This window comes from Carettochelys insculpta, chromosome 6 (genome assembly GCF_033958435.1).
Source record: "Carettochelys insculpta isolate YL-2023 chromosome 6, ASM3395843v1, whole genome shotgun sequence".
Classification (NCBI taxonomy): domain Eukaryota; kingdom Metazoa; phylum Chordata; order Testudines; family Carettochelyidae; genus Carettochelys; species Carettochelys insculpta.
This window is the reverse complement of record NC_134142.1, coordinates 8,383,070-8,406,380: the sequence shown is the minus strand read 5'-3', so window position 1 is coordinate 8,406,380 and position 23,311 is coordinate 8,383,070. Positions and strand designations below refer to the sequence as shown.

The 23,311-nt window shown below is 47.6% G+C and overlaps 1 protein-coding gene across 3 annotated transcripts in view; it reads right to left on the bottom strand.

Annotated features, from left to right (window-relative positions):
- Window positions 1-228: 228 nt before the first annotated feature.
- The window catches only part of FRMD6 (FERM domain containing 6), an 80,960-nt gene continuing 57,877 nt past the window's right edge, over window positions 229-23,311 (bottom strand). For all 3 annotated transcript variants that reach the window (XM_074996206.1, XM_074996207.1, XM_074996208.1), the window contains 8 exons: window positions 22,120-22,275; window positions 16,583-16,648; window positions 15,405-15,473; window positions 12,180-12,354; window positions 10,246-10,581; window positions 9,292-9,423; window positions 5,254-5,345; window positions 229-3,873 (listed from right to left, as the gene is read on the bottom strand). In XM_074996206.1, the coding sequence (XP_074852307.1) occupies window positions 3,601-3,873; window positions 5,254-5,345; window positions 9,292-9,423; window positions 10,246-10,581; window positions 12,180-12,354; window positions 15,405-15,473; window positions 16,583-16,648; window positions 22,120-22,275 (1,299 nt within the window). In that variant the 3' untranslated portion in view covers window positions 229-3,600. The remainder of the gene's footprint in view (window positions 3,874-5,253; window positions 5,346-9,291; window positions 9,424-10,245; window positions 10,582-12,179; window positions 12,355-15,404; window positions 15,474-16,582; window positions 16,649-22,119; window positions 22,276-23,311) is intronic.

Here is a 23,311-nt window from a genome sequence, read left to right as displayed (position 1 = left end):
CACTCAAAGAGAACGAGCTAAATCTCTCATTAGGAGGCAGTTTGAGAGTTTTCTACACACCCTCTTCCGTTTTGTCAACATCCTCTTTAAAAAGGTGGGCAGCAAACCTGCATGCAGGATTCCAGTATTGGTCTCAACCATGAGGAAAATTCTTTGCAATAATCTCTTTGAAGAGTTCACAAAGCTTCCCCAATGAATTAATTTTTTTTTATATTGCCAAGACTCATAGTAATGCAAACATTAACTTTATTGTAATCTTTAACGGTACCAGGAAAGGCACATAAAACTTCAATGTTACAAAATAATTCCACTGTTTTCACACGCACCCTCCGTCTCTGGTATTGTCCTGACAGGAAGATCCTTTCACAGAAAGGATTATTTAGTTTGTACACGCCTGTAGCTCATTATTGCAAACGTATCAATGTACATGTCAGAAGGCAGCGGGCACCAAATCTGGATGCTGACCACCTTGGAATGTCCAATGGGGGCAGAATAAATAACTTTATATCACACAGCTTTCTAGTACAAAGTGTAGAATACAAGGTACAGACTTTACCCCACATTCCAAGGATGGATTTGCAACAATTGGAGTATTGTAACAAAAGCAGTAACGTCTCTCATTACGGGTCAACGTTGTCTATTCAGGTAAGTTAAGGGCTCGTGAATCCAAGCACAACACAACTCGAGCAAAGCCACCATGTCTATGAAACCAGGTGAATGGTTTCAGACTCTCTTGGTTTGGCGTATAAAGCAAAATGCCCGGATGCTACCATTGGATCCTGATCAGCAGACCCTCACGAAGTCCCAAGGACAACTTTAGGGTTTTGCATGATTACAAAAAGTCCGTCTTGCACTGATTGGATTGCAGGGTTCAGCATAAAGCACTATTTAATTAACCTTTTAATCACATCCCTCCACCCCCCTGCCCCAAACTTTAACAAAGTAAACAACAAACAGGGCTTGTATCATACTGGGGTCTCTTCCATGATATGTGCGGGCTCTGCAGCTTTCAGTTTGGGGCTGGGCAGACCAATGGACAGCACACACCATCTCACGGAAAATGGGTTTGCCAATAACGAACACCGCAGGAGCGGATGGAGGGAAGCCAGATGTATTGCACACACCTGCTGAGGATAAAAAGCAGTCAAGTAACACTTTAAAGACTAGCAAAATGGTTTATTAGGTGATCTTTCATGGGACAGACCCACTTCTTCAGACCATAGCCAGAAGTGGGTCTGTCCCACGAAAGCTCACCTAATAAACCATTTTGCTAGTCTTTAAAGTGCTACTTGACTGCTTTTTGTTTTGATAGTGTATAGACTAGCACGGCTTCCTCTCTGTTACTATTCAACCTGTTGAGGATGAAATTGACAGACGAGCTACACTCCTAGAACCTGAAAATTCCACCTGGCCTCCAGCAGGGGATCATCATCTGCGCAGGACTCCATGTTACTCGGCAGAGGGAAGAAACTCCAGCACCAGGCAGATGGACTTTTAGGGCTTGGAGACTGCCCGCAGCTGAGTTAGAGCCTTGCTTTGACTTGTGCCAACGTAGAAGGGAAAACCCCTTTCAACTGATGCAGAACCTCTCCATTCTGCCCAGAGAAGCCAGAAGAGATGCTCAGCAAAAGGGATGGACTAAAGGATGGGGTACAAGCACCTCTTATCAGCAGGAAGCACTGCCCAGAAGTTGGTGGGTGAGCCTACTGCAAGCCCACTGTGCCACCAAATATGGCTCTCTACTGATACTTCACTGCTGGCTCTCCCTGCACTGGCTAGGCAGTACCACAGCAGCATTTGGCTCTCTATCTTACGCAGAATGCAAACAATAATGTTATTCTGCATAACGGGCAAAACTCAGTGGTACGCAGCTCTTCCCCACTGGCAGCATCAAACCATCATAAACTTGGCAGCCTAGTGAGAAAAAGTCGCTTGGGTTCATGGAAAATCTGGCCCATTTTCTAGCAAAAACGCATTGAGCAGCAATACCGTAGCAAAATTTTGCAATGTTCGTTATTTGCTCTATAATACTGTCTCTCAAACAGCAATAACACTGATTACGTTGCCCTGTACCAAAAATCTAGAGTCCTTTTTGTTACCAAAAACACAGCCGCATTTCTTACAAAAATATCACACCACTGATTTATAAAATAACATTTTGTTAAGAAAAGATTCCAGGTAAAAAATAGGATATGAAAATATGGTAAACTATGGCTGTAAAATGCTAAATCCCTAATTAAAAATGCTCGTTTTAAAAAGGCATTGTACTGTAAATATTAGCTGCTGTACTGCTTGCCCCCCACCCCATTTAGTGATTGTAACATACCCGTTCATTTTAATTTTGTTCAGATACTCAATCTCAAAAGCTGTACCAGCTGCATTTCTGCTAGAACATCTTCATCCTTTCATCAGAACTATTTAAATTGCAAAATATTTAATGGTGCATGAAAAGCCTTGTGTAAAATAAGAACAAAACTATGCTAACTGAAAACAGTTTTGCTTACAATTTAGTTGCATATATATTATTTGCAACAGGAAAGCCTGTTTTTTCCACCTTCCGGAAGGTTAGTGCTTAGAAGAAAAAAAACAAACAAACCCAAAATGATTGTTCATATGTATCATTAAAGGAAAGAAGCTTATTCTTTGTATAAAAAGTATTTTAGAACAAAAATAAAAAGTGTCTATAAAGATCCAAACATATATAAACATATATACTTTCATATATTTATATATGTATACTATACATATTTAAGGTACTTTGGTCAGCAAACATTATTGCTACATTATTGTATAAGATGTTTTCATTTTTCTTTTAAAAAAAGAGGTCAAGAAAGAATTCTAATTTCCTGTGTAACATCAATTGGACATTTGTAAACTTTACAAAACGCTGAACAAAAGAGATTGGAACTATATTCCAAGGTAAATTTTTGGAAGAACTGGGATCATACAATATGGCAACCGTAACTTGCCGCTTTCCAAGACATTATCGACATGCATAGAGTTTCTTGTCTAGTTATTGCTTAAATCACATCTTCTTGATACTGGCATTCAGGATATTTACATTTCTTTGGCTTGACAAAACACAACTTTTTCTCTTCCGCATCTACAGGAGCTAAAGCAACAGCAGACAATAGGAGGCCACGGTACCTTTAGGGGAAAAAAAACAAACGAAGCCCTCTCAAAACAAAGAAAACCAAAACCCAAAGACATGACAAACCCTCTCAGAGTCAAGAGCTTTCCCAAGGCAGGAATAAGAAAGTTCATATTCTCTTGGAGGAGGCTAAAAAAGAAATGGCATTGTGCTTCTCCCAGCTGAAATAAGAAATCAGTGTTTTGCACAAACTATTTCCCAAGAAGAAAGAATGTCTCTTGGTCTGACTGATGACCTCAGAGAGGGCTTTGTCAGGACACAATCCTCTATCCCTACTACTGCATGGTATTACTCAAAGTGCAATGCTACTCAAGGCCTTGGTTTGTAGTAGCAAAGAGCAAGGTGAGCTGGGAAGAAAAAAAATATGGCACCAAACGTGTTTCAAGGAAACCCCACTCAATTTCAAGTCTTTCTAAGAGTGCAGGCAGCCAGGCCTGCTGCCATGGAACTTAAACAACGAACTCAGGGACTTCATCGTGGGTCAGATCCAAAGAGAAGTATTTGCTTGTTCTTTTGACTGGGAAAGTTTCTTGGATATTGATACACTTCTGAGCCAAGCAGCTGTTACAATAGAGACCATCTTCATCCAGATCATGGCCACACCCAAACGTGTAGCTCTGAGCAGTGTCCGCTAGCTGGAAGAAGTCCTTCTGGTGCAGCCGGATGTCATCCAGGCTTACGCTGTGCCGGTCGGTTGACGTCTTTGGTTTTCTACAGATGGTCTGTACCAGAGAGGAAGAGACAGGAAGAGCAGTAGTGGGACTCAGTCACAAATCTACAGATCACTGGAGTCTGATTGTGCAGCCAGACAGCTCCACAATGCATTTGATGTTCTTTGCTCCCCCTAAATAGAACTCTCATGTGATGGCACACATTTGGAGAAGTGGCCAACTGAGGGGGAGATTTTTAAAGGCAAACATGGCAGTCAGCAAGATTCAGGGGTCAATTTTTGACTGCTAACGTCACTGGTAAAACCCCCACTGCCTTCAGTAAGGTCAAGATCTCACCTGAGGTGTTACCACCAAGATCTTGTTTGGACCTGTTCTAAAGATAGCAACAGCTGTCCAATTCAAATCCAGCTGTGGGGCTGGACTTCAATCACCACCTAGATCTGGGATGTTGCTTTGGACCCATCTTCAGACATAGAATATCTGTGATGACTTAGTCTGGTTTATTCAGTCATTCAGGAGAGCAAATAAGTCATACTCAGCACTGTGAGTTCAAGGGCAGGTCTACACTAGACCTTAAAATTGATGCTCGATACACAATTCCAGCTACAAAAATTGTGTAGCTGGAATCAGCGTATCTACGATCTACGTACCTGGCTGTCCTCACTGAAGGAGGTTGACAGGAAAAACTCTCCTTTTGACCTTCTTTACCCCTCGTGGTATTGAGGTGTACAGAGGTTGACCCTCAACCTCGGCTAACTGAATTGAGCGTGTCCGCTCTAGGCATGTCAAATTGAACCCCAGAATATTGACTCTGATGGAGTCGATCTCCCACTAAGTGTAACATTTTCCTGGGCACTGGGATTCACTGCTATGGTGATCTCTGTCACTGGGATCAAGACCAGTGTGGCATCACATCAGAATGGTGGGGGCTTGGTTTGGCTACAGCATCTGGAAAGAGGATTAGTTTATTTCCAACTACCAAAATCTCTGGGATCTGTTGATTTAATCACTTGCTCTCGTAAGATTGCCAGCACTCCCTGCTTTTGACTGGATGTGTGCAAAAAGGCCCCCCAAGCGGTCTGCTTTCAAAGGCCTAGGTTTGCAAGAAGAAAATTGATTTTTTTTCTACCCTCAAATGCTAAATTTTACTCAACTTCAAAGAAATTTTAGATGACCTTGGAGCTAAGTACATCATGGGTTTTTTCCTGCCTCCAGACTGCTCTGTCTAATCAAGACACGCCATCCTTGGGCACCTTAATGGCTAACATCCGAAAGCTCACGACTTAATAAATGTGTGTTAGTCTTTAAGGTGCCCCAGGACTACTTGTTACTTGCGAAGCTACAGATGAACACAGCCACCCTCTGAGCCAATCGATCAAGACAGGTCACTTGCTTGAGATCAAACTGTGTCACGCCTCAACGCATGCCTACCTGTGGTAACGAATCGCTACTCTGCCCACGAAGTCGGACCACTGTTTCCGAAGAGCTGGATGTGGATGAGCTCACCTCCTTCACGATTAACCCTGAATGGGGCAACAAGCAAAGAAACAAATTTGAAGTCCGACTTTATGCAGAGTCACCTGCCGGGCTGCTCTGAGGTGTTACTGCCTGGGTACATCATGCTATGGAAGTCACATTCAAAATTGTAAAGTACTCAGATGACAATACTTGGTACAGGTTGAACCTCTCTCACCTGGCAACATCCGTAATCCAGCATGATGTTAGTCAGACGGACAACCGCTTATCACAGGTGTGGCCAAGTTTCCCATCATCCCATAAAGTTTGTTTCCAGCCACCCGTCCCAGCTCTCTGTGTTCTGTGCTGTTATTTAGCTCTGATTTACCCCACGTCTCCTAAGAGCCCAGTCAGCAGTGGACGTGTCAGTAACGTGTTCGACAATATTGACCTCCCATGGTCCGGCAAATTCTCTTATTTGACACCCATCAGGTCCCAAAGGTGCCGGACGAGAGAGGTTCAACCTGTCTCAATATTGTGTCACATCCAAGGGATCCTCTTCAGTTCCCTGGGGCCAGATTCAGAAGGCGGGTCAGTCTAGCGCAGGGGTGGCTAACCTGTGCTTCTTTGAGCCTTGAAAGGCAGCTCGTCAGAGCTGCGTGCTGGGAAGTGCCGTGCCCGCTGCAGGCACGTGCCCCACTGCTTACTGGGTGAAGTGCGTGGCAGCAGCGGCGGCTTCTCCTCAGAGCCACATGCTGTGAGTGCTGCTTGCCTGCTCTGTGCATGCGTCCCACCGTCCGGTGGGAGAAGCATGGGGCGGCGGCTCTGGATTGCTACTGGCAAGGAATTAGAGTGGCTGGGTGGAGGGGGGGAGGGAGGATTTGAGCTACATATTTTTATCTAGCTATATCTCAATATTTTTATCTATCTAGAGATATAACTCAATATATAATACATGGCTCTTTGCACTCTGTCCACTGCTACTTTGGCTCTTAGACCCTAACCGGTTGGCCACCCCAAGTCTCGAGGAAGCCTCTGCTGGTGTCTCTTCAACGCGTGCATTACATCACTTTATCCTCCCTCGGAGTAACGGGAGGAATTTCAGAGCTGCTGTGTACGTTAGATCCCTTCACCTTAACTTCAACTCCTCTGCTTACATGCACAATGTTGCTGCGTACACACATCCCTGCGGTTGTAAGTTCCACACTGAAAGGCCATACAAAGGATGCAAGAAGTTGAAGTGGAGGATGGGACAACCTCAACTTGCATCTTGTGCCAGCTGCTCCATAGGTCAGGCTCCTATTGGTGGAGCAGAGAGGACTTACAAAGCACTAGGAGAAACTGAGCATAAAGAGTCCACTCTATCCCTTGTCCCTGAATTTGCTTCTCTAGCCACAATCAAGAACTGAGCTATTGAAGCTGCATCTGTACCTCTGAATAAGCTGCTGTGCGAAATCTAAATGAAGCCCATTACAATCTGGCTTTCAAGGAGCATAAATTCCCCTTTGTTATTGTGCCTCACATGATGAGCTCCGAGCCCACTGCAAAATTCAATTAGAAGAAAACCAGGAAGTAACGTGGGTGGTTGGCACCTTGGAGTCAGGCTAGAGCTGCCGGTGGAGACCTGCAAGGCAGGCCAGTACATTTCTGGGCCAGGTCTCCCCTTGGCGTGGCTCCAGGGAAGTCAGCAATACGACATACCCAGAATGCCTCCTGCCTTCCCGCGGTGAGAAAATAACGGCATGAGCCTTGGTGGCTCTGGCACTATATTGATAGAACAACAGAGCCGCGGAGCAAAGGCCTCCACTGACACTGGTGAGAGTCCTGCCATGGGCCTCAGCAAGGCCAGGTTTCCACCCCGGTTTACATGTGGCCTGTGACTGAAGGAGGAATCTGGGACGGCAGTGCCAGGAGATTCCATCAGAGTGTCACTGATTTACACCAACGCAGGGTCTGGCCCTGCATGTTTGCAGGCTGACGGGCTAAACGTCGTCATTCCTACCTCATTGTAGTGTCTGAACTATGAACTTCAGTCTAGTTTTCTCGCCTTACGACTGCATCGGGTGTCAATGCTCCCAACAGCGCTACCTAACGTTTAGAAGTTACAAAAGCTCCCTCTAAACCTCTCCGCTCTGTGTGAAGCTGAAAGGTCATTAGCTCTTAGGAAAGGAGAAATTCCTTTCCCTAGGCACGCCACAAAAGTCTGAAGTACAAAACCCAGCACACCTGGGTCAGGCCCCAATGCATAACAAGAGCTCCCTGACAGAGTCCAGGCAGGGGCAGGGTGACCTTCATCTGACCAACTGCTGCTGAAACAATGGCCAACTTGACAGGGGGAGAAGCACTGACGCGTTCCAGTTCATTGAGTGCAGACAGGAAGGGGAAAGGGGACTGAGTAAAGGCACTATGAAAGCAGAGACAAATACGTGTCTGAGTATCTTCAATGGGCGAGAAGGCCAACGTGGCAGAACCACCCGGAGGTGAGTTTCACGGTGCCCTTGACAAGAGAGATTTTTTCCTAGATGAAAGAAGAAAGGGTGATGCAAAGAGCATTACAGGGGGAGCCAGTCATTCAGAAAGTAACCAAATTAGTTTTGAATCAGTCACAGATTAAGAAACTAAAAACAAACCACAATTTTGTCTCATGAGGTTTCACCAGCTCTTGTCACGACACACCCCTACAGCTGCTATAGCGAAGAGATGATTTCTCCCCATTTTCCCCCAGTTTGTGCTGTTAGCATCCTTGCCCATGGAGTCAGTTTCACCACTTCCCGTGGAGAGTCAATTTCCTTTTAATGGTGGGCTTGTCACCCAGCAACACAGGTGTGAAACCCCCAATAAAAGGGACTGGGGAATGACAGGGATAGCCAGAGGCCCTCCAGGGTAGGTGCAGAACCTGCATCTACTCCTTCTGAAAGGCTCTAGATTCCAGGCCAATGGTGTCTTTCCAAATGGGAACAAAGCACAGGAAAGTAAAACCCTCCAGACAAAGTCTTTGGCCTAACTGAGCACATCACCCAAGAACCCATTTTACGTAAGTAAACGGGTCACATTTTCCAGGACTCCAGCCACATGCGTTGGCATAATTACTGTGACTGCACTATGGTGAACTGCTTGCCCAGACAGTCAGGATGCTGTGAAATGGGTCACCTGGAACAATGACAGAAACTGCACAGGCAGGGGAACAGTGGCAGTGCATGCCGCTGGGATACGGAGATATGACATGCTCTGTTTCTTTACTCTTGGCCACACGCAGAAGAGCTGTGCTTGCTTGACTGATTTTTTTCATGGATGAAGAGTAGTTGGGCCAAATTCTGCCTTGTGTAAGTGGACTAAACTCCCCACAGCTCCGAAGGAGAGAGACAGGCTTACAGCAGGACTGAATCCAGCTCCCTGTCTAGTCTCATGCTAAGAAATTCACCCAGGTGCACAAGGTTTTATTTCGAGGGACTGAAGTGACGTGGGGGTAGCAGACTTCCTGCCAGCCCCTGCAGAGGGGTGAATTTCAGCTTTGACATAAAACAATAAGATGTGCACATTACAGGCTACTGGAGGAAAATGTGCTTTTAAAATCCTCCCCCTCTGGGTAAGCCTAGATCTTACAGCATCCCCAAAGATTCCAGTACATCTTCCTCTGATTTTTAAATTGCCCCAGGGCAATTTCTCTTTGTTGCTGGTCTCTCAAGTGGTTGCCTTACGCTTGTTTCATTTGATCCAAAATTAAAACTGGAATTTGCCCGCAGGACATGGTGCTGCCCCCAACAGAAATGGAGATGAAGGGAGCTGGAGAGCTTGGCCATGGGCTCCCCTCCTCTACCAAAGCAGCCCAGCAGGAAGTTTTGCACGCTGGTGGGGAGTGGAGCTCAGGACGGATTTGCCTCTGGGTCTGTTGCACCATTTGCCCCTTTTCCGCATTGCGTCTCAGTGCCAGCACTTCTGCCGACCCGCTCTTAGGGACGTCACGCGTCCCCCCCACAACATGCAAGGCCCAGGCACCACCCGGTGGCACTTTACCCGAGTGTCCGTTGAGGTTCCGTGACATCAGCATGTCCTCCGTGATGTAGATGCACATGTCGGGGCTAACCTCGAGGGGCGGCTCGTGGGTCGGGTCCAGCTCTCGGGGGTCGTCCACCAGCATTTCGATTTCTGACGCAGACAAGGGAGAAAAGAGTGGGTTATTTCTAAGGTGAGGGCTCGTAATGAGCTTGGAGCAGGGACAGCGCCCAAAGCCTTTGCACTGCCCATGGCATTGGTAAACCCAGGGAAGCCAGAAATACATTTCTTCCAACATGCAGCCCCACCAAATGATTCAGAGGCTCTCTCTGCTAGGCAAGGCTTTCTCCCTACTGGCCAGCCACTACCGCACAATGACCGCTCAGGTCCATTGCAGCTGCAGAGTCAAACGCCAGTCACGGGAGCGTAGAAATGCTGAGAAGATGATTGCCGTCTATTACGTGTGTTATGGTAGTGCCGACAGAGCTAAGCCCCCCGGTGCTAGGTGCTGCACCGACTTGCTCAGGGCCCATGGACACTGCTATGCCATTAGCTTAGTGTCATCCACGAACTGCCCTGTCTCGTTAAGGCAGCACTCAGGATCAGGCCCCTGCAGGCTCGTACAGACACCAGCCGCTGCTGGCAACTCTGGGGCCAGAGAAGCAGCTATACAGACAGATTCCCTTGTCTTGCCCCTGCCCCCAGGTCAGTGGAGACCAGGCCCAGGGGAGCAGGGACACCCCAACGTCTGCCTCCACAGCAGATAGGGTACTCCCAGCCCCGAGCAGCATGACGGGGTGGGAACAAGAGCAGTGCAGCAGGTGGAAAGCAGGGGGGCTCCCTGCAGCCTCCATCAGCCCAGCTGGCTCTCAGCAGCCTGGGGGGTGCAGGCGAGCCCTTTTCGGGGGGCAGCGGCCAGGGAGCTGGGCTGCAGAGAGAGCCCGGGGAAGGGGAACCGCCCCCTGCTCGGCTTACCGTCATCCTGAGAGTCCTCCTCCAGCCGGTCCTTCCCTCCGCTCTCCACCCCGGAAGTGTGGGAGCTGCTGTGGCTGGTCATGGAGCTGCAGGGCTTCAGTCTTCGGTGCCCGGTGCTGCCCAGGAAGCTGTCCTCTGGCCCCAGCTCCCGCGGCTTGGGGTCGGCCTCGATGCCGGAGGTGTGGGAGCTGCCGCGGCTGGCTGTGGAGTGCCGCGAGAGGCGCTTGTGCCGGGCGCTGCCGGCGCTGCTGCCGCTGGCTCGGGAGCGCTTCTCCAGCTGATCCATGTCCAGCTCCACGGTGTCGCTGATGTACGACTCTCTGTACTGCTTCTTCTCTGCAAGCCAGCAGCACGGTCAGTGCCCTGGGCAAGGAGCTGCTGCTTCCTTCTACCCGGCAGCCCCTGTGCTCTCAGCACGGCAGGGACCCAGCACCAGCTGGCCATGGCCTTGGGAGCCACGGGCTGAGCACACGAGTGAGGTCAGGCTGCCTCTCCCCATGCGGGCTGGATTCTGACCCCCCCGCCACCCCCTCGCTTGCGATGCTGCCTGGCCCCAATAGCAGCAGGGCCTGACCCCTCCCTGGGAGCCACAGACAGCAGCTAGGGCGGGGGCATGGAGCAGCTCCTCCCAGCCCCTCTGGGGTTCCACGTCACTGGGGGAAGGGCAGGAGAGGGAGCAGGAGCCAGAACCAGCCCCTGGCATGGGAATACCAGCTAACCAGCACCACACACGCTGCCTGTATCCCCTGCACTCTGATGCACAATCCCCCTCCCCGGTGCAGAGCAGCTCTCTAAGAGGGCTGTGCTTATCCCCGGCCAGGGCTGCCTCCAGGGCCTTATCAGCAGGCCAGGCTCTGCCTCCAGCCGGGTTATGGCACTGCCTGGCGGGCCGACTTGGCCCACGCAAACAGCGGCAGTGCATCCCCACAGGAAACACATCCCTGACAGAAGCGACGCGCAGGCCCCGACCCAGACCCCTCTGCCCAATGCTGGGTTCACGGCTGGCTCCGACTGGTGAGCAAAGGGGTTTCCAGGGCAGGGCAGGGCAGCACGCCGGGGTCCGTCCCGCCGTTTTCCCAGATGTTCCCTCAGGCTTGTGGTAACGGACGGCGGGTGAGTTTCAGGGCCAAGCCACATTCTTTCTGGGCTGCCTCTCGCTGAGGCTGGTGGGAAGGAAGCCACACAGAGGCCAGAGTGCCTGGGGGAACTCGGGCCAGGGCTCAGGGAAATAACCTGACAGAGGCAACGGAACATGACTGGGGCCGGCTGATGCTATCCGCACAGGGCAAAGGCTACACTGCAGATCGGGCCCTTTCCTGGCACGCAGCACCGAGTCCAGGGAAACAGCTCTGTGCACTCAGCGGGGCAGGGCTCAATCTTCAGCCTCCGCCTGTCTGCTGCGTAAGCTAGCCAGCCTCATCCCCACGAGGCACAGAGGGGAGCAGCTCTGATCTCACACCAGAACATGCCACCTGGAGACTCACACGACCCACACTGGACACAAACCCCTAGGCTGTGGGCCTTGCCACCAGGGGCCTACCCTTGGGCTCGGGGGAACCCTAGGCTGTGGGCCTGCCCTCCATCCAGGGCTCCCTCTAATTTTTTCCACCCATGGGTGGAATAAATTTTGTTCTGTGCACTGAGAGATGTGTGGATGTGCACCACCAGAAGAAAAACATCCTGATTGCAGGCACTCTGCTAATCAGCTGGATGGCACCTGACTCTCCCCTCGGCAGCCGCCCCAGCGCTCAGCTTACAGGGGACACTTTTATGTTTTTATGGAGAATTTTGCGGCTTTCCTCTCCCTGACCTGGACTTGCCTCTCCCTAGAGCCCAGCTCAGCGGTTGCTGCTCCACCCTTCGGAGTGACACAGCTGTTGGCTGCGGGGGGAGCACTGAACGCAGCATAGCCACATTAGAACCCAGCCAAGTACCTTCATTCTCCTCAAGCCTCCTGACCTGCCGCAGGACCGGCTGCAGATTCATGTACAGGCGGTGGCTGTTGCTGAGCAGCTGCAGAAGATGCCTGGAGCGCATGGGACAGCCAGTGTAGTAGATGAGTTTCCTGGCCGATGGCAAACCGTCCGGCAGAATCTCAAATCTCTTACCCTGCGCAGAACAGGGAGGAAAGATCATTCCTGCTGCTCCCTTGTGAAAGGCAAAGGGCACCTGGAGAAAACGGCCGACGTTCGCTCCAGTTACGAAGGCTCCTTGAAGTCCCTAGCAGAACAATCTGGTGCTCCAGAGCACGCTGCGTCTCTGCAGTTCCAAGTCAAACACAGGAAACAAACAAGAGTTGCTATGCATTCAGCAATACTGCCAAAAGCCATGCCCAGCGCCAGGGCCAGCATGTTCCCACTGCAAGCCTGGGCGGGTGGTTTGGCTTGAGATAGTTATGCCGTTTCACAGGGAGGAAAAGAAGGGCACCAGATTTCCTCAAGAGAACAAATTTACTTACAGTGAACTCTGTTTTAGCTGCATTCTCTCCTCCGGAACACACAGACAACCAGTGTTTTAACCATCAGTAAAGGTTACATTTTCCAGAAGCACAGGACAGTGGAAGTACGAATAAATACAGCAAACACGGTATAAGTTTACAGTGTACCACACGACTGCCTTGCAGACATGTTTGTTTCTTGGTATCTAATCTTGTTTTTCTGTGGTGTTATGCATTGCTAGGTGCACCTCTCTATTAGCCAGAATATTTGAACATCCAGCAACCTCCCGGTCCCCAGGCTGCTGGAAAATAAAAGAGTTCACTGTATTTTACTAAACAAGTGATGCTTAGTGACCTGTGTCGGGCAGGAATTTAGACAATTATGATTCCTCTCAGGTTTAAACACAATGAGACCTTCGAACACCAACTCTGTTCCTTTTGGGGCAAATGGGAGCTGGGCCAGCGATTCCAACAAGAGTGGGCCCTTGTTTAATTAGTTCCCAGCCTGTACGTTCCCCTTGACGCATTAGTGGCAACAATCTAAAGAAAACAACAGAGGAGTTCTGGATGAGGAGTTATTTTTCCCTTTACTACCTAAGGTCATGAGAAGGGACATCCTGGGTCAGACCAATGACCCCCCTAACCTAGGGTCCTGTCCCTGACAGTGGCCAATGTCAGGTGCTTGAGAGACACTGAACAGAGCAGGGTGGTTCTCATGTGATCCTGTTGTCCTCTCCCAACTCTGGAAGCTAGGGAAACCCAGGGCATGGGGTCGGATCCCTGATCATCTTGGGGAACAGCCACTGAGGGACCTGTCCTCCCTGAATTTCTCTCGTTCTTTCTGGACCTCAGATACCATTTTGGTTCTTACAACATCCCCTGGCAAAGGCTCCCACAGGTTGACTGTTCATCATACTGACTTCATGATGCTCATATGTCAATACCCAGCAACCAGGCAACTCAAAGAATTGGAAGAGACCCCAGCAAAATTTTAGTGAAGCAGAGTTTCTATATCTGCTTTCACACCTGTGTCAAGATAGGGAAAAAGAATCCAACCAGGACTGTTCATGCTGACTTTCTTCCATTAGCATCTTTCACTGCTCTCCAATTCAAAACATGCACACTCTAGAGAGGCAGCATCTTGAGGATGTTAGGTCTGGAGTGCAGAGTGGGGACAGTGTTAGGTAAAAAAGAGGCTCAAGGAAACAGAGATGCTTCCAGATCTGGTGTGGAGTGAATTTGGGATCTCAGTGTTTGACAAAAGGTCTGTCTCTGTGCTGTCTATTCTGTGTCCATGAAACAATATTTCTCAAAAATGAATCTGGACAAAATGTTCAAAGTTGCCAGCAATTTTGGGCTTTTCAAGGTTTAGGGGACACTTAAAGAGCCTGTTTTCCAACCCAGGAAGGTTTGGCTGAGATGTGGGGGGGCCTTAAATATTTGAGAGTTACTATAGAGTTCTGTGTTGTTAATGCTGCAGGTGTTCAGAGGCTGGGCACTCAGCATGGTTAGAAACCACTGATGCATCCCATCTGTTACCAGCTCCGCTTGCAGCCTCAAATCCCTGCCCAGTAACACTTGCCCGGCTCTGAGCCAGGTTCTGATCCATTACTCCGGTGCATCCTGGAGCAATTCTGCTGGTTTCAGGTTTCTGGAAGAGGTTGTCTTCAGTGAAGTTCCAGGTATGTGACAAAGATCAGAACCTGGCTAGAGGACAGTCACCAATTTGTAAGATATACAGCTAAGTCCAAAGACGACTGTGAGGATTTATAAGGGGATCTCACAAAACTGGGTGACTGATAAATGCAAAGTAATACATGTTGGAAAACATAACTCCAACTATACATACAAAATAGTGGGGTTTAAAATAGCTGTTAGCAATCTCAAAAGATCTTGGAGTCATTACGGATCATTCACTGAAAACCTGTATAGTAGCATTATAGCATTTTTCTGTCTTCTTATGGATAAGATGACAAAATGTTATAATGCCTCTATTCAGGGTTTTAGTGTGCCAATACCTCACATACAACATGCAGTTCTGGTCCCTGCATATCAAAAGACACATTTGAATTGGAAAATGATCAAGGGCATGGAACTACTTCCATATGAAGAGAGATTAAAAAGACTGGGCCTGTTCAGATTCAAAAAGAGATGGCAAATGGTGAATACAATAGAGGCTCATAAAATAACGTACGGCCTGGAGAAAATAAACTGGGAAGTGTTATTTACTCCTTCACATAACATGTGAACTTGGAGTTCCCAATAAAATATACGAGCAGCAGATTAAAAAACAACAAAAAGGAAATGTTTCAGATAACATATTGTCAACTTGTGGAACTCTTTGCCGGGGTGCGCGGGGGGAGAGTTTCAAAGGTCAAAAGGTACAACAGGGCCCAAAAAAGAATTAGGTAAGTCCCTGGAGAATAGGTCCGTCAAATGCTATCAGCCAAGATGGTCAGGGACACAATGTCCCTACACTCTAACTCTAGCTGGTAATGGGTGACCGAAGACGAATCACTTGACAAACACCTGGTTCTCTGCACTCCTGAGCAGCTGGCACTGGCTGCCGTCAGAAGATGGGATACGGGGTTAGATGCCCACTCCAGCCATTCCAATGTTCTTAGCAGTAGTTGGCAGGAAAATGGGAAGCTGGGACACTCATGACTGAAAAAAGCAGCTTTCCTTTATGTATGTTACAAACCCCATATTGTTTTATACTCACCACAAATACGAGTTTTCCCACGTTTGTCCAGGGGAAGTCATAAAGCAACTGTCGTTCTTCATCTAAATTCTGTAAAACACATTGCATATTGAGTATGGCATTTAAGAAACCTGGGACAGAGAGTCATTGCTTTCACTGACTTAGGAACAGGCTGCAAAGAGCACTTATCACTTCGTGCTCAATGTTAAAGCACTGCCCTGTAAGGTCTCTAGTGTAGGCATGGCTTCAGTTCCACAAAGCCATCCAAATGGTAAACTTCTCTGTGATGCACACTGGTGGCTCTGTGTTCAACCCTCGCTGGCCTATCCCAAGGACACCAATGAAAACTCAGTCTCTGCAGTGATCACGGACTGCCCAACTCAGACCCAAAGAGCACTTCAGAGGATTCTGTGGAATGACATTTTTTGTAGCTGCAGCAGTAGCGACGAGAAGTCCTGTGGCACCTTACAGACTACTTGATCATTTGGAGCACCAGCTTCCTTGTGGGCAAAGACATGATGCAGCGGGTCTTCACCCTCAAAAGCTTATGCTCCAAATGACTGGTTAGTCTACAAGGTGTCACACGACTTCTTATTGCTTTTGTGGATACAGACTAACATGGCTGCCTCTCAGATACCTTTCTGTAGCTGAGATCTTACACCAGAGACAATACAATTCATATTTCACACTCCTTCACGCAATTTGCTCAGGAAGACGTTTGCACAAATCCAGCCCGTGTTATATACTGTGCGTTTTCTGAGACTGTGTGCATACAGGTGTGGGTGCGGCAGGTCCCCCATGTTACGGACCTCAGCTCAGCAGCTACGGCTTGTAGTTCAAGCTGTTCGCTCTGGAGAACCTTAGCTGACTCCTTGGTGCATTTGGCCACTATATCAGCAATTTAGTGTATTTCTAGTGCACTCAGTATCCTGCAGTTAATTTTCACTAGATGATTGACCCAAACAGTGATTGCTGAATTTCAACAGTGTTGAAGGAACTTCTTGTTTTAGAAGACATGATTGAAAAATGGCTAACTGCCCCCAATGAGGCAAAACCCACCCAGTCAGGAGCATGAAACCTGAGGTTATCAGGTGAGGAAAATGAAGCCCCGTTCCAATTTCAGAAAGCCTGATTTCAGGGAGATCCCACTGACATACTTGAAAAGAAAAAGGGGCTAAAGGACATATTTAGGCACATACCTGAAAGATCTGTATTCCCCGTGTTGTCAACCCAAGGGTCAATGAGGCTTCAATTTCCCTTTTGTCCTTTAAAAAAATTTTTTGCAACATAAACATCACACAGTAGATCACTGAAGGGAAGAAAGTTGAAAGCGGGGACTGTCATTTTGCATGAGATAATGGCAGCATTGTGCTGTTAAATAATTGCAGAAAGATGGCTTACATTTTTTGGATGCTTTACATAAGGAGGATTTGGGTCAGAAATCCTGGGAGGTCCTGGGTACCAGCAGCTCCCGAAGAGTGCAGCTAGCTTTGTGGGCGCATAGCACATCCAGACAATCAGGCCCACACATCAGAAAGGAAAGCAGAACACTATCGAACTGCGTGCATGGCACACGCTCTCTCACACATGCACACAGCTTGAAAGTGACCTGCTTCTTCCGTATAAAAACAACACAGCCCGGAACTGGTCGCACATATGTGCGCACGCAATTTGTTTTGACAGAGCTGAGATTCTCAGATACTCGAATGCAACCCCATCATGAATTCCATTACACGGCCTGGCACAACCACCGCGGCGTTTTCTAGTTCGGCTTCCCATAGCAATGTGCTCAGACGTTTCCATTGGCTACCAGGAAAACTGGAGACCAGGATCGCACAACTTCCTGAGACACTTGGACCTACAGCCTCTGTTCCAAATACTGTGTGTGTCTGAAAGATCCACAGAAGAATGAATCTACTCCTACTGCAGAGGTATCTGATAGAATCATAGAACTGGCAGGGAAATTGAGATGTCATCAAGTCCAGCCCCCTGCCCTGATCTGAGGACCAAGCACCATCCAGATCATCCCAGACAGGTGTTTGTCTAATTTGCTCTTAAAAGTCTTCAGTGATGGATATTCCAACCTCCCCAGGCAATTCACTCCAGTGCTCAACCACTCTGCCAGTTAGGAAGTTTTTCCGAATGTGCAACCTGAACCTCCCTTGCTGGTTTTCAAGTCCGCTGCTGCTGCTTCTAACCTCAGAGGTTAAGGAGAATAATTTGTCTCCCGCCTCCTGGTAATAACCTTTCAAGTACTTGAAAGCCGTTACGCCCCCTCCCAGCCTTCTCTTTTCCAGACTAAACAAACCTACTTTTCTCCATCTTCCCTCATGTGTTCCGTTTTCTAGACTTCTATTTTTAATTGCTCTCTCCTAGACTGTCACCAGTTTGTGCACATCTTTCTGAAACGCGGCACCCAGAACTAGACACAGTATCCCATGCTCAGCTCTGATCAGCACAGAGTGCAGTAATCTCTTGACTTACACGGAGGTAGCATGCTCCAGGGGGCAACCTCTGGGCAAATCGAATTTTGCGTAAATTGTGGGGGGTTGGGGAGACGCCCGGAATTCCCTTGGCTGGGAAAGGGCAGCTGGGGAAAGTGAGGGGAGGGGCAGCCACACGGCCCCTGGCTTCTCCCAGCCGGGGTGCACACAGCTGCTGGGAGAAACTATGCCACAAGAGCTGTCTGCGTGCCTGGCTCCCCAGCTGGGGGAGCCGGGGGGTGAGCGGTTTCGATTTGCGCTTAACTCACGTTAATGCGAGTTAAGCACAAATCGAAATCGCACTTCTCGAGGGTTTACTGCACAGCGGAAGAACCATTTCTTGTGTCTGTTTCACAACACTCCTGTTAATGCACCCGAGAACAACATTTGCTTGTTTTGCAAGTGTTACACTGTTGACTCAGATTTAGCTTATGGCCCGCTATGACCCCTAGATGCCCTTCCACAGTACTCCTTCCTAGGCTGCCTCTTTCCATTTTGTATGTGTGAAATGGACTGTTCCTTCCTAAGCGAAGTACTTTGCATTTGTCCTTATATTTCATCCCATTTACCTGACCGCATTTCTCCTGTTTGTCCAGATCATTTTGAATTTTCATCCTATTCTCCAAAGCTCTTGTAATCCCCTCCCACCTTGGTATCATCTGCACACTTTGAAAGTGTCCTCTCTATGCCACTATCTAAACATAACTGATGAAGATATCGAACAGAACTGGTCCTACAAGTGATCCCTAAGGAACCCGCTCATTACACTCTTTGAGCGTGACTGTGAACTCCTGGGAATGGTTAGTCAACCGGTTACGTAACCGCCTAATGTAGTTCCATATAGGTTGTATTTCTCTAGTTTGTTAATGAGAAGGTCATATGAGACTGTATCAAAAGCTTTTTTAAAATCCAGATATATTACATCTACCACTTCTCCCTACGCACAAGGCTTATCAGGTTGGTTTAGCAAGATTTGTTCTTGATAAATCCGTATGGTTACTTATTACTTTCATTTCTTCCAGATATCTGCAAATTGATTCCTTAATTATATGCTCCATTATCTTTCCTGGCACATAAGTTAAATTGACCGGTTTATAATTCCCTTGGTTTATAACTCCTTTGGCTGATCTTATTTCCTTTTTTGTAGCTGGGAATATATTCATCGTTTTCCAGTTTTCTGAAAGGTAACAGCTACTGGCTCACATATCTCCTCAGTCAGCTCCTTGAGTATTCAAAGATGCATTTAATCTGACCCTGGTAACTTGAAGACATTTAACTTCATAAAGTAATTTTTAACTTCCTTTCCCTCCTACTTTAGCTTCTGAACCTACCCTATTTTCAATGGCATTCACTACATTAGGTATCCAATCACCATCAATCTTCTTGGTGAAAACTGAAACCAAGTCAAGAAGCACATCTGCTATTTCCACATTATCTGTTGTTTCTCCTTCCTTGAGTAATGGTCCTATTCTGTCCATGGTCTTTCTCTTGCTTCTAATATATTTATAATATGTTTTCTTATTACCTTTGATGCCTCTAGCTAGTTGGATCTCATTTTCTGCCTTGGCCTTTCTAATTTTGCTCCTACATACTTGTGTTGTTTGTTTATATACATATTTTGTAATTTGACCTAGTTTCCACTTTTTTAAGTACTTCTATTTTTGGATCATTCAAGATTTCTTTGTCAAATCAAGGCGATCTTTTGCCATAAAGCCTATTTTCCTACACAGTGGAATTCATTGCTCTTGGGCCCTTGATCATGTCTCTATATAATGTCTTGATAACTGCTAACTGAATTCAATTGTTTTTCCTTAGACCTGCTTCCCATGGGATCTTACCAACCAGCTCCCTGAGTTTGCTGAAGTCTGCCTTCTTTAAATCTATTGTCTTCATTTTGCTGTTTTTCCTCCACCCATTTCTTAGACTCATGAACTCTACCATTTCATGATCACTTTCACGCAAGCCACCTTCCACTTTCAAATTCTCAACCAGTTCCTCCCTATCGGTCAAAATCAAATCTAGAAGAGCCTGGAAACTCTCTCTACCTTCCGGAATAAAAATAAATGATCTCTAATACATTCCAAGAACTTGTTAGGTAATCTGTGCCCAGCTGTTTTATTTTCCCAACATGGGTAGCTGAAGTCTCCCACCACCACCACCGTACTGTGTTTTAGATGCTTTTGTGAGTTGTTTAAAAAAAGCCTCGTCTACCTCTTCCTCCTTGCTAGGTGGTCTATAGTAGATCTCTACTATAACATTGCCCTTATTTTTTTCTCCCTTTTATCTTTGCCCACAGGCTCAACAAGTCTGTCTCCTACTTCCATCTCCACATCACACCACATGTAAACATTTAAATACACATAACCGCCTGCTTCATCTGGGTCCTTATTTCAAACGCTCCAGCGATCGACGCATACTGAATTCTCACACAGATAGGAGAATACTGGCAAGAGAAGATCTGCCCTTAAGAGCACAGCTGCAGAAAAATCTCTTATCTCAGGAAAGGGCCAGCTGTGCAGCTGGTGGGAGATTGCACAGCTCTACTGAAGACAGCAGAGCATTGCCCATTTACCAAACCAGCTTGACCCTGCAAGAAAGTCAAGGGGGCTCTGCCAGCTACTTCAACAGGAGTAGGAGCAGGGCCCAGGTGAGGATTTGGAACAGCAGCACGAATAAAAGGCTTAAAAACTCAATTGAATGCTCAGGCACAGTGAGTTGAGTGAAGCGACTCCTCATTTCAGCAGAGACCTTATTTAAAGTTAACAGCAGCAAAGGGTCCTGTGGCACCTTATAGACTAACAAAAGTTCTGAGCATGAGCTTTCGTGAGCACAGACTCACTTCATCTGATGAAGTGAGTCTGTGCTCACGAAAGCTTATGCTCAAAACTTTTCTGTTAGTCTATAAGGTGCCACAGGACCCTTCGTTGCTGTTACAGATCCAGACTAACATGGCTACCCCTCCGATATTTAAAGTTAAGTACAGGTTGAACTTCTCTATTGCAGAACACTCAGGTCTGCCAACATCCATTATCCAGCATGATTTTACTTAGCTGGATGTCCACTCATCATGGTGGGTGAGTGGAAAGGGGGGCGGAAAACAAGTTTCCCGTGGTCCCATAAAGTTTGTTTCCAGACACCAGTCCTAGCTGCCATTGTTCTGTGTTGTCATTTAGCTCTAATTTATCCCTGAATGTCTTCTAAGGGCTCAGTAAGCAACAGAAGTGTTGGTAATGTTGCTAGACAATACTGACCTCTCATGGTCCAGCAAATTTTCTTGTTTGGCACCAGTCAGTCCCCAGGGTGCCAGACTAGACAGACTTAACCTGTATGTGCTTAGCCATGTGCACATACAAGAGCTTTATTGAATCAGGGCCTAGATGAACAATCATTTAACTTGGCTTTAGATCTGTACATATGCATTTCTGTGGAGTTACTCCTGGTTTACAGCTGTGTAAGTACGAAGAGAATCATGGCTTATGCGTTAACACAGCAGAATTAGCAATGACTCTGCGAGAGCTCATGTAGGGCTCTGCTGAAGCATAACTAGGTAGTGTTTATTAATGCACTGTGGGGTGGGAAGGGAGATAGTCAAACTGTGTATTTTCCTCCTGGTCTATTTCACCCATTTAGCTAAAAAGAGGGTGAGAAAAAGTTTGTCATCTAAAGCACAGACAACATGGAAAAATAAATCCTGCAAACAAATCTCTTGCAAATAAATCTGTTTCCAGCCTGATGCTCTCTTCGTGGCACTCAGCATTCGAATTCTCTTTAATAATTCATTCCATTGCTGGGCTTTATCATATTTGTATTTGTTGTTTGCTGTCACTTTGTTCTCCAGAAGACAAATGTTTCCTCTTTAATATGAAGAGGATTACAAAATGCCTTGTGAGACATCAGGCCGTATCAAACAAATCACTTCATTCCCTGGAGGAAACGAACGTAAACTGGTCCTGGGAGGATGAGAAATCACCCTGAATATCTTGTACACTGCACATCATCAGCTCACCCATCCCATCGGCATATTATGCCCACTTCTCCTCTCCTCTTTTAAAAATACGAGTACTATAAAAAGCAGCAATAGCCAGCCTCGTGGAGTTAAACGCATCGTTGATCTGCCTCCAAGACTGATCCACCGTAATGAGCAAGTGACATCTCGAATGCAGCACTTCTCAAAGCATGCTACATCTTATCCAGCAGATGCCCCTTTTAATAATGTGTATCATCCGCCCTGGCGATTTAATGCCATCTCTTACCTTATACAGTCGGTAGTAATGCACGGCGACATCATCCAGCTGGACGGCCTCCTTAATGTATTTCAGATGTGCTTCAGAGGCCGTGAGCGCAAACTGATCTTTGTGCATGTTTGGGATGTGCTTTAAGATGTAGTCCTTCCCTCGCTTTGTCAGCACCTGTGCGGGGGGGCATCAAGATACACCGGTCAGGGCCTGCTCTTGGGACGAAAGCAGTGCACTACAACAGGCCTGCCGCACCGGAGAGGCAGGAACCCAGGACTCTCTGCGTTAGGTTTCATGTGGGGTTGTGACCCAGTGCACTAGCTGTTAGTCTATTGTGCTCAGATAGTTGCATGATACCTGAGCATCTCAAGTCCCCTGTGAGGCCAGGCTGGGCTAACACCCCCCTAGGGAACGGCAGCAGAGCAAGAACTAAGGGACTGGCCCATGCTGACACAGCACATTTGGCAGAGAAGAGAACTGAACCTTGGTCTCCTAAGCTGGGGTGCAGAAGGTATGTTTGTGGGAGGGGGGTGTTGTGACATTTCGTAAGGGTGGCTCAGCACAATCATCTCAGGCTCATCCTTCTCATTAAAAACGCTGGCGTTGGTTACTGTTTCTACGTCGGTGTAGTCACATTTACATACCGATTAATAACGCTGTTACACGCTACAGACTGACTTGCTTCCATGTGCGGGAAGGGCTTTTTTTCATATGAACAAAACCAAACTTTCCATTGGTTTGGACAACATTAGACAGGATGGTGGGGGGCCCTGCTCATTGCAAGGACAAAAAGTGGGATCTGATGTAAAAAGTTCGCTCACCTCGGCCTAAGCCACAAGCCTTAACCGCTGGGTCCTACTTCCAGCTACCATGTTCCCGACAGCCAGACCCTTGCTGTGGGCAGGCGCCAAGCTGCCTTCCGAACCACGCAGCATTTAATCCAGTGACTCCTGTCTCTGGGGCTTCAACTTGACTACACCAAGACATGGCACGCCCCCAGGCAGCTCCCCATCACCCCCATTCTGAAGGTGTGGATGTAGAAACGGGGGAAGGCTGACAAAGTGCCTGACAAAACTGCTGTTTTCCTCCACTCAGGTTGCCAGACCTAGTGAGGTTTCCCCCAGCCACTTCACTGCCTGAAGTTATGAACCCCTGCCCTGCCCGCAGCGGCGATATCGGAAGAACATCGCAGCTCCTGCTGCAGGACATG